We start from the raw sequence: 12,027 nt of genomic DNA, 5'->3' as shown, positions 1-12,027 counted from the left end.
CGTTGAGGGGGGGGTAGTGTCAGGATTCTCTGTGCTGCTCTACTCTAACTCTATTCCACAGGTGTGTCTGGTTGGCTGAGGAGGCGTGGCCCACACCTGCAGCTCGTTGCAGGCGGCTTCCTCTGGCTTCTTAAGCAGAGCGCTGACAGATGGAAGACGCCAGAGCCTTAACCAGTCGTGGTACGACGTGGCCTCTGTCCCTACGCTCGGACACCAGCTTGTGAGTTTTTTGCTCTTCGTTTTTGACTAATTTTTGGATCTCTGTTTGCCTCAGATTTTTGTGCTTGGATGCACTCACCCGTCTTGACGTCTCGTTCCGAAGAAACAGACCAGCAGAACCGCCTGCTCAGATTTTGCTCTGGCGCTCCCCTCATACATCCTGGATGTTACCCAGCGAGGCCTGAGTTCCCCTCTCCCGGTTCCTGCTGGTTCTGCATTTCACTCTGGTCAATCCATCTGTCAACCGTTGCCGACGAGGTTCGCTCAGGATCCCTCGCCAGTTACATCAGCCGTCCTCAGCCACCAGCCGCCTACCTCCAGCTGAGTAGAATCATAGAGTTTCCCCGACGCTACTTCTTCCCGGTTAGGTCCGCCCGGCTAAATGGTAAGCAGCGCACTTCTAGCAATTCCCCTGGTTCAACTTTCAGAGTTTCTGACTTCCTCTCTCTTACAGACTCGCCAGCCTTGACGTTCTGATCCAGCCGACTCACCCGTAGTCCCGTCCTTAGATCTGCCTGTTTCTTATAATAAACATCTTAAAACTGTGTTTTGCCTCCCGATCGTATCTGCATGTGGACTCGTCACCTGAAAACCATGACACCGTGTATATATATTTTTTTATTTATTGGTCTTTTCTTGCTAGACACTGAAGCAGATATTTAGTTTGCAGAATTAAACTCCAATAAAACAGAATAAAAAGTAATGTCTCTTCACCTCCTGAACAATTTATTATTATTAATTAATTACTATTACTAGTATTAAATCTATGATAATTTTTATACAACGTGAATGTTAGAGATCATACAAATAAATTGTTTATTCAATCAATCAAATATCTTAAAACTAAATGAGTTGGTTAATTTAAAAATGTTATTAGTTATGTTTAAAGCCAGAAAGAGACTATTGCCAATTCATTTACAAAAGGTCTTTTTCCTAAACTTAAATGATAAAAATAACAGGATGTATGATTTCAAAAGTAAAACTGTGCGTACTACTTTAAAACAAATGTGCAAATAGGGACGCAACATGGCGCCTCCCAGTGGTTCCACCGCCACCTATATACAGTATTTATAAACTACTATCTCAATGCAATGAGAACGTGTTAATTTTTGATGCGATATTATTAGACTTTGGCAGAATATTTATTTATGTCCCACCCCTGTAGCACCACACACTCCTGGTGTTTGCAGTCGATCAAATTAGGTTCAACACTATTTTTTTCCCTCCTCTCTTCCTGCCGTATCTGCCATTCTGGTGTTGGCTGTCAAATTTCTACAAGTTTAAAAACACTGTGACGTGTAGAGTGGTTAGGGTTAAACTCAGGCAGCTGATTTTTGCCATCCCAGCAATAAGAACCAAATGCTCAGTTCTAATGGAGTACAGATGCTGGTCATATAATTACAATACCAGGAAAAAGTACATTTTGTTTCAGTAATTCCATTCAAAAAGTGAAATTTGGTCATTATATTCATGCATTACACACAGACTGATACATTTCAAATGTTTATTTCTTTTAATAATGATTATTATAACTGACAACTAATAAAAACCTCAAATCCAGTATCAGAAAATTTTAATATTGTAAAAAGCTCCAAAACTGAAGACACCTGGTGCCACCCTCTGATCAGCTAATTAACTAATTAACACCTGCAAAGGCCTTTAAATGGTCTCTCAGTCTAGTTCTGTAGGCGACAATCATGGAGAAGACTGCTGACTGGACGGTTGTCCAGAAGACGACCGTTGACACTTTGACAAGTAGAACGAGAAAAAAGGTAATTGCTGAAGAGGCTGGTTGTTCACAGAGCACTGAGTCTAAGCACATTAATAGAGACGAAGGAAAAGATGTGGTAGAAACAAGTGTCCAAGAACTGTCTAACTGCCCCTCCAGAACCCCCACACCAATGAACACATAGAAAAAGGTTAAAATTAAAAATAGTGAACAAATTAACAGTCCCATGGAAGCCCTAATAACACTACAGTGTCCATCAGGAGCGCCTTTTGGGTCACTACGCTACATTACGGCGTTGCAACATTGTTTTGATGAGAAATATTAGACCTTATCATATCAGCTGTAATGTTTTTTGTTCATTTGCAACTTTGCTATCTACTAGCTTTTAATCTAAGGTTACTGATTGAAATAGAAACAGCCTTTTAGGTTTCTGTTATTGTCTGTGTGAACAGTAAAAAGTGAAACTGGCATGTTTTAGCAGAAAAGACGTGATTCTTTGTGCATTTTCCTTTAAATTTTGAACATCTAAAGTTTCCAAAAATTCTGATATATTTTCTCATGTTTGTTTTTCAGTTATGCATTTCAAAAAAATTAAAGCATTTTCAAGACTTGACATCTTTCGTTGAGTTACACATTTGGGTTATTTTTGATGCAGTAATATATATATATATATATATATATATATATATATATATATATATATATATATATATATATATATATATATATATATATATATATATATATATATATATAAAAACGCAACAGATCATTGTGATACTTTTTTTGCACATTAGATTTAATTGCTGGATGTCCGGCCCCTGAGCTGTTGACCTTCAGTACCTGTGGCCCCCCAAGTAATTTAGTTGTATAGAACCGGATCTATGATATAAAATCTCAATAAAATACATTAAAGTCTGAAGTTATGACAGTAAAATGCAAACATACAACTGTGGTGGTGGGAGCACTAAAGGTACAGGAAATCCTGTCCGAATTGAGCAAAACTGAGTCTTAAATAGTTTGTCACACATTTCAGCATGAAGTGTGTGCTGAAAGCACATGTGTGATGACTTCTTTTTTTGTTAAAGGTGTAAATTTGCTGTAAATTTATTTTAAGTGGGTTTCACTGAGCAAAAAGCTGTTTTCTATCCACTGCTGACACCGCAAAGCAAAGAGGAACTACAGTCACACGATGACCCCTTCATGCGTTGCTCAAGACATCGATCGCAACAAACCGCAGAACAGCAGAAACACATTTAACAAAGAGGCAATCAGAAATACGCCTAAATGAATTGGAGTGGTTTTATTTGAAGAGGCTCTTGCCTGTTACTGAGCGTGAATGCCAGCCTGCCTGGGATGAGCGTCTCTGTGAGGTTGGAGCTTGGCACGTCTCCAGGACCGGCGAATACGAATGCATCGAGAGGCTGCGTCTGGCTCAGCGGACTCCCCACCGGAAAGTCTGCAGCTCTGCCGCTGTAAACGGCCACGGCACCAGACTCGTCTCCTGAGGAGAAGCAGTAACAGGAACAAAGATTTTACAATTAAATTAATCAACAAATGACAGAAAATTGGGCAAAAAAACAAAATAACAAAGCAAACATGAGTCGCTTTTTTTTTTTTTATTTAAAATGTCCTGACATTGCAAAGGTTATGCCATGCACCCTGACAAGGTTTCCAGGGTGTTTCCAGAGAAGCAGGCCCACAGCATCACAGATTTCTCCACATCCTCAGCCTGTATGTTTGTATTTAATATAGTATATTGGGATTTTATGAGACTGTGAAAACCTAGTGGACCCAAAAGCAGTTTTATTCTTCCAAGTCGAAGTGGATTCTCTGGTCAATGAGGGCCAAGTCCAAGTCTCTGAAGATGGAAATAATCTTTTTTTTTACCTGGACGTTGGGGACGTCCAGGTAATTCACTCATTCCCTCACTCTACTGATTTATAGGAAAACCAATAGAGTGAATGAATCAACAGAAAAATGCTTCACTGTCTTTGTAACAAGTTTACACCAGTTTATTAAAATCTGCATCATGTTTGAAACATTTGTTCCCAATTCTAACAAAGATGTTCAGACTTAAGGTATGAATTACCACAATAGTTGGAAAAATTCACTTCTGCATGAACAGAAACCAGAGGTGATTTTGTTTTTATATGTTTAGCTGGTGGTGTCCTTGTTGTATCCCAGTTGGCTTAACGAGGAAGGAACGTAGGCGGTAGCAGGAATGTTTGATTTGTCGTTCAGAGCAAGCTAACGCTAACAGCAGACTACTAACAGGTTCCACTTCTTCTGCTTCGGGGTCTGACTCAGAAAGTCAAAGATGCACGGCTGAACTCTTGTGCATGAGTCGCTTTCTAGTATCAAGAAACGTCAGGATTGTTTTAAAGTTAGAGTTTGAGATATGCTAAAATATTCTGTCACACCGTTTCTGTGATTTAAAGGAACATTGTGCAAGTTCCAGGATTCATGCACACGTCTGCCCCCTCTGGCGACAAGTTGAAATGACACCTGTTTTATTTTCCTATATTTTAATCATGTAAAGCACTTTGCATTGTCTCTGTACTGAATTGTGCTATATAAATAAATTTGCCTTGCCTTGCCTTGCCAGTGTTTTGCACCTGGATAGGAGAAGAGGAAAAGCATCTGCCGCTGCGACTGCACAGGTCTTTTCTTTAAAAGGCGTGATGTCTTCTGGGTCAGAAAGTTATAAATATCGACGTCAGCCCGTGTTCTCCCGCTAATGCATTGATTAAGACGGAGAATCAATAAAGTAGCCAGGTGAAAGAGAGCGTGCAGCGCGTCACACCCAGAGGATTCGGCCCGGATCGCTCTCTCATGAACTGCATGTCCAGCCTATAGAGATAACTGAGGAAAATAGAGGATTCCCCTTTTTACATGGCGGGCAATTGTAAGGAAATGTATAGGAAAGAAAACAAATAACTTCAAACTTTGCACAATAAACCTTTAAATAAAATGCCAGAGAAACTGAAGTGACCTGGGTTATCAGAGCTTTTCTGACCCCTTCCCAACCTGTTGCTGCCCATTTTTGTTCACTTAAAAGACAGAGAAGATGTGTGGAAATATTTCCAGTCAAGGTGCTTTAACTTTCAGCTGCACGGCTACGAGCAGCATATCTGCAGCTAGCTGCTCCAGTCTGCGGTTTGCTAAGCTAGCAGGTGTCAGCTTGTTGTACCTGCGATGCTGGATCTAGAGCAGGAGTTTTATTCTGTGCAATAAGCATTTAAAACTAAATCAGCAGGTTTTTAATCATATACTTTTACCTTAGTCTATGCATAAAAGTAACTACAGCTGAAACCAGATATTTAGATATGCTTCATAAAAAGTCACACAACCTTTTTTTTATCAGTTACTAACTTCAAATCAGACAAAATCTTTCCTGTTTTAGCCCAGTTAGGATTAGCCAAATGAATTGCTATTTGTTAAGTATTAGAATAATAATGACAGAGGTTTTTAGAGATTTAAAAAATATCCTAATTAAGGCTGGTGTGTTTATGACATCCAAAATTGCAAAACTGCAAAGTGATGGGATCTGATTGTCTGGACACTGCTTAGGTACTTTGCCAAATGCAAAGTATCTGAACTAAATTGTTTTGTATTATTTGCCTATGGCAGAAAAAAAAATTATGTTAGAAAAGACTTAGAACAACTGTTAAAGAATGTAACAAAGAATGAATAAATTAAGATTATGGTTTTAGAGTAATAAAGTGTTTTATTACTATAAAAAAACTACTGGTGTCATTATTGATGATAAACTAAACAGGAAACCTCATGTCAAATATGTTCAAAACAAAAAAACTGTGAAAAAGCTTCTCTGTGTCGCCCAAAGACAAACGTGTATTAAATCATAAAGCGCTGCACATTCTGTCCTGTTCCTGATATTTATCCCATTTCAGTTCCTGTGCAGAGATCTGGGGAAACGATAACAAAACTGCAACAGTCATTAATCATACTGTATATAAAAATCATTAACAATGCTGGGTACCCAGAACACACTAACTCACTGTTTATACAACCAAAATTATTAAATTTCAAGGATAAACATTAAAAACTCTTAATAGAGAAGAAACTTAGAAGTTAAGACGTTTAAAATCAACAACAAACCCTGAATGTAGAGCTCAGGCAAGGTTGAAACCAAGAGTTCGAATCACGGGGGAGTAAAGAGGGATTATAAATAAATAATATACACAATACTTCATTATTATTATGATTGCTATTATGACTAGCATTATTGTCATTATTAACGTTTATTGGTAATAGCACTGTTGCTTTTATGTAAGTACATCATATAATTTTTAAATATGTAAATCTATAGGAGGGAAATGTATTAATTGCTGCACATTATTAAGATGTTTCCTAATGTAAACGCTAACAGATCAGTTTGAAAGTGTACATGGATCAGAACCGGGTCGCTGCAAGTTTGTCATTCTGTCCACCCTTTTGAATATTTATACCCATTTTGTAAAAACATCACAAAACGTACTGTTCTTTGCACAAGTCACCATCACGTCACTGGGATTCCCAAGGTGAAGTGATGGTGACTATTGTGATATGGTATTATCTGCATCTATATTCTGATAATTAGTGCAGTTTACTATGAGTTTTTAAGCTGTATGCAAACGAAATTTCGTTCTGTGCGCACTTTGTGCAAACAAAATGACAAATAAAGCTGTCTAAAGTCTAAATTTATGTGAAATGTTGTAAATATATATATAACAATGTGTGTATTCTGGAGCATGAAACAAAAGTAATTTCCCCCTGGGATCATTAAAGTATGTCTGATTCTGATTCAATGTTTCCTTACTCTCTTTCTTCTTCTTTTAAACATTACATATATGCTGTTACATATTAAAAAATAAATGCATAAATATAAAGAAAATAAGAAACAATACGCTATCTAAACTCTGCCAATATTCCATCCATTAATCCAGTCTGATCTATTAAAACTTTGTATGAAATGTGTGTAAATGTCTGATATCAGCTCTAAACGATACGGTTAACATTGCAACTGCACTAATCAATATTTAAAGATTATTTTTACAGCAAAGCCAGTTTTAAATAAAATAAATTATGCCGTATTGTACAATTTAGCTTATATACCATATACTTTAGAATTCAGAAATATGACAATATTCATAGGGCTGAACGATTTTGGAAAATAATCTAATTGCGATTTTTTTTTCTTAATATTGCGATTTAATGCAATTTTTCCCCCCAGTTTAATTTATCATGTCTTTTTAAACATATACAAACAACAAATCATTTTGTTTCCTCGCTGTGCAGATTATGTGCTAAAAGACTCACAGCATCTAAACTCAGAGCAGAAATGATTGCGTTCTGCCTACAATATATTTCAACCAAAATTGCAATTTTGACTTTTCTCTGCATTAACCACAAGCAACAAAAATGGCCTCTAAATAAAGATGTTTGTAAACAAGGACTATTTAAAACAAGAACTTTTAATGTTTGTATTAATCAGAATATTATTCAAGAGAACAGCTTTTAGTTGATTTGGACATCAATCCTTGTTGAACATAAAGTGCAACCAACAAGCAAGTCTATGTATTAAACTGATTGACCTGTACTTAATGTTATGTATGATTATATAAACTCTAATACAAGTAAAAAAATTAGATTATCTCACTGCTGCAACTGTCTTCCCTTCCATGTGGAGGCAAACCCACTTTAACCATTTTACCGACACCTAATGGACGTGTCTAATTCCCTGATTGTTACATAGCCAAAAATTGCTGACTCTGCGATTTGGAAATTGTGTTTTTTTAAATTGTGATTATATTGAAAATGCGATTATTTGTTCAGCCCTAATTATTCAGAGAACTAACCTTTCATGTATTTCTTGGGTACGGTCACGTAGATGAGTCCATTCCTGGAGGTGTCCACGTCCATGCTGACACTAACTTTGTCTGTTTTGCCATCCCACACCACCATCACTATAGGACCTGCTGCTGAAGCATCCGTCAGCTCCACCAGCCCGTCCACCTGTCCTCCACCCAGCTTCAGCTCGTTGATGAAGGGGCTGGTCAACGGGGCGGCGGGCGGCGTGCAGTTGTTCCGCTGACCCGGTGACGGCAGGGACAACTGGAAGCCCCACTGGTCTTCAGAGAGCAGGCACCTTTCCATCGACTCGTCCGACTCGTGCGCCGCTTCGTCTTCCACAAAGGCCTGCTCCCCGGGGGTCAGGATCTCCGCCAGGAACTCAGCTCCTCCAGAGCGCCGCGTCATGTAGACCACGGCGTCCACCAGCCCCACCGCCGTCACGTTCATCTTTTCCGTGTAGCGGGCAGCAGAGCTGTGGTAGAGAACTACGGCGTCTGGGCCGTTCTGGACCGTGTTTGGGGGCAGGAGGATGGCGGCCTTCGGCACCAAGTCCACCGAGCCCACCAGGAAGAAGCCTCTGTCGTCCGTGCTGTGGTCCTTGAGGTCCAGCACCTTGTAGGCTATGTTTCCGTTCCCGTTATAAAACACGAGGGTGTATCCATCCAGAGAGGCTCGCTGTCCACTGGTGTGGTACAGCTCCACAAACTCAGCCGTGTCCAGTCTGGGGTTGTCAGCGTTGATCTCGCTGATAATGAGGCAGGGGTCCGCACCGACCCACGCCAGCAGGTGGAAACAGACGGCTACAGTAACAAACATCTTCTACCGTTTTTATGGAAGACTTCAACGGCACAGCAGCTTCTGAAAGATACAACACAGGTTCATCAGCAAAAAGCGCAACTTTGCAAGGCAACGGTACCTATAAATGTAGTTTTTGATGGAAAATATGTAACATTTATTATAGGTCAGCTTTACCCCTATATAGTCATAGTTACTTTCCGAAGTCTAAGCAATTAATTTAGCAAATTTATTTTTAAATTTAACTAAATAGTATATTTTTTTATTCCAAAGTAATGTTTCTGTGCATTTTTTGGGCCCAAAATGTTATTAACAAAAGTGAGAAAAAAAAGCTATCAGATCATATAAGTGAAGTTGTGCAAAGATACCGAACATGGATGTGGCAACCATCAGGTAAATAAGTTTTCAAACAGAGACACATTAAGCTCAGACCTCTTAGAGTTTAGTCATCTCGGTAAAGACTTTAAAAAAACTTTAAATATTCATCAATCTTTTGTCACAGTAGTGAAACCCAATAACATTAATACCTCAAAAATTTTAACTATCCAATATTTAATTTGATCACATTAATTCAATTGTGGGTGGGTGGGTGGGGGGGGGATTTCAATAGTTTTAAAGTTAAATCCCTTAAAAAAGAATTTGTAGCATTCCTGTTTCGATCAATTATACCAAACTGATACATCTTTGAAAGTCAAACATTGAAAATTAAAAATTATGGGTAATTCACATAATTTTGTCAATTGAGCAAATCTAAGAGTTTGCCTAAAGTGTTTTTCACCTTTCACTGTGACATTTATATTGAAGGAAAGACTGTAGTGGCTGCTGCAGCTTCATGTCACCTGTGCTGTGCTCAGACAGCTGTAGATGTACAACAGAGTTGGACAGAGAGCAGCTGAAACAACAGTTATTAAATGTTAAGACGTTCGAAGCAAAAATGAAATTATGGTGGTAAAGAAAAATGTTCTCAGTGAGTTTTGTCTGCAGAAGAATCCAAATCAGAATGATTACCTGTTTCTGACACCTGGCCGTTTACTGATTAGACTCTGACAAAACTACAGATACTTTCATTATGTTCATATTTCTTGATATGTATGTGTATGCAAGTTATATTGAAAAAAAGGAAAAGCATTTTCAAAATCCAATTAAAAACTGCACCACCATGAAGCGAAATGTTGTGGCTTTTTTTATTGAAAAAAAGAGTAAAAACTCAGTATTTTTTCATTGAAAATTTTGTTGTAGCTCATATTTTCTCTCTTTAATGTTAAAATTTATGACTTAAAGCAAATGAAAAGACATAGTTCAGTTTCTCATAATTAGAACGTTACACTGATTCACTAAAAAAACATTGTATCAATGTATAAATGTTAGCTTGTGAGTGTGACTGGGTGAACGAGTCTTGCAATCTAACAGTGCTGCTAGTGGCCAATAAATTTAGAAATATGTTTCTCTGCCACAGTTTTTCCTTCCACTCAACTTTCCATCAAAATCATTGATACAGCTCTCTGTGAACAGTCAACTTCTTTAACAATAACTACTTCTGGCTTTCCCTTTCTTGAATTCATATTCAAAAATACTTTATTAATACCAAAAGAAAAATCAAATGTTGCAGCTCATAATTTACACAGAGCAACAGAGCAAGTATTTGCTGGGTGACTGAACTTCAGTGGTATTTCCTGATTGGCATAATTTAACAGTTAAGATACGCTTTACTGATGTTTACCAATCATTTTTTGGGTGGATTGCATATTTTGTTTTCATTAAGCAATTGTCTACACTGTGAAATAATTTCAGTTTCACTTTTTGAAATGAATTAATGTTCATAAAAGTCAACTTTCTATGCAATTTTAAAGACATGCATCTGCACATCCTTTTTTAATCAGCGGACGTGTCTAAAATAAACGTTCCGTTAAAATACTTTTATTTAACCAGTCTTCTGTGGGTTTTTGTTGTTGTGTGCTCATGGTAATAGTGGGAAATACACGTCCTATTCGTGAGTCATGAAACGTTGCGAAACACAAGCAAATGGAAACTTTGGCTGAAATGTGGAAAGGCTTCAGACGTGATGAGCCTGGAAAATAACTTGCATGCACGCTCAATGTGAACAAGATGCGACCCAATAATGGGAGAAATGTCACTTTAGTCGGTTTTTTGGGGTTTTTTTCTTTCACACGGGAAGCTCGCTGCCATCTGGGAAGCTGCTCTGTGATCTGCCACTTATTCCAGTCACGGCCAGGCTGCTCTGCATGTCAATCTGATCTGTAACCCTGCAGACGAGCCGCTCCGCCGCGCCGCGCCGCTCCGCGCCAACTTACCGTCCTTCCGCGGCCCCCGTCGCTCCGGCGTCGCTTCTCATGCGTCCGAACTTTGGCGGCTGCGGAGAAAATGGACGCAGGCTGGAGAAATGAAGCGCTGAAGTTTGTTTTCTGCGCTCCCGTCATTCACAAAGCAACACTTTCTTCAGCTCCGTGCAGTGGGCGGTCACTGACAGACACCAGGAGGAGAAAAGAGGGGGGGGGGGGGGGGTGATGCCTCCCTCACAAGAGATCTTTTTTGTTTTCCTGCGGTTCCGTTTCCTGTTCCACCACCCCACACACACTCACCCACACTAAAAAAATCCACGGAGGGGGGGAAAAAGGGAGGATAAAATTTACGGTGACGTAAAAACATTTTCTGTTTTTATATCTGCGGGTTCATCCAGGACCCCAGAGGAGGCCCGGAGGGGCCCCTGACCCCACTTTGTGACCAAGCCCCGCCCATCTCCACTGTGAAGAGGCCTGATTCATCTCCTTCACATGGCGGCACACAGCATCCATCGGCCCCACCCATGCAACCTTTCCACCTTTTCTCACATTTTGCAGCTTTAAATGTATTTTATTTCATTTTGGTGACCTTTATTTGGCTGTCCCACTGAGCTTAAATACCCGAGGGAGACGTGGCCAAGATAAGCAACATAAAACCACAGTTGACAGAGTCACAGGGACACACGACGACAGCACAAAATATAAAACGATGACACAAAAAAACAAACAGACATGATAAAAAGTGGATGACTGTACTTTGAAACAAATTCAGTGAAATCAGACGAGTCACTTTGGAGGAAATCTGCTGCTTGTTCTAAAAAAAAGAAAGAAAGAAAGAAAAAGCAGAATGAAGAAAAGCAGCTTAATCATTTTCACCTCATAGAACAAGAAGCAACAGATGGTCCTCAGATTGAAAAGAGTGAGCCAAATGATCTCAGTGAGGTAAGCAGAGGACACAATATGGAGACATTTTCATTTACAAAACATTTCAGGATGGGTAGGAAGTCTTGCTTTTCTACTCTGAAATTAAAAGCTACTTAGCTATCTCTATAGTTATGCTGCTATAGGCTTAGGCTGCTGGAGGACATCAGGGTCTATTTCTCTCACTCTGCTGAGTTCTCCTACTGC

At 39.2% G+C, this 12,027-nt stretch overlaps 1 protein-coding gene across 1 annotated transcript in view; it reads right to left on the bottom strand.

Annotated features, from left to right (window-relative positions):
* Window positions 1–11,097, bottom strand: part of si:ch211-183d21.1 — a 40,081-nt gene extending 28,984 nt beyond the window's left edge. The window contains exons 1-3 of the mRNA XM_021316830.2: window positions 10,912–11,097; window positions 7,810–8,662; window positions 3,272–3,452 (exon numbers count right to left, since the gene is read on the bottom strand). Of these exons, the coding sequence (XP_021172505.2) occupies window positions 3,272–3,452; window positions 7,810–8,620 (992 nt within the window). The 5' untranslated portion in view covers window positions 8,621–8,662; window positions 10,912–11,097. The remainder of the gene's footprint in view (window positions 1–3,271; window positions 3,453–7,809; window positions 8,663–10,911) is intronic.
* Window positions 11,098–12,027: the final 930 nt, after the last annotated feature.

This window comes from Fundulus heteroclitus, unplaced genomic scaffold (genome assembly GCF_011125445.2).
Source record: "Fundulus heteroclitus isolate FHET01 unplaced genomic scaffold, MU-UCD_Fhet_4.1 scaffold_47, whole genome shotgun sequence".
NCBI classification, from domain to species: Eukaryota; Metazoa; Chordata; class Actinopteri; order Cyprinodontiformes; family Fundulidae; genus Fundulus; species Fundulus heteroclitus.
This window is presented reverse-complemented; position numbering and strand designations above follow the sequence as displayed.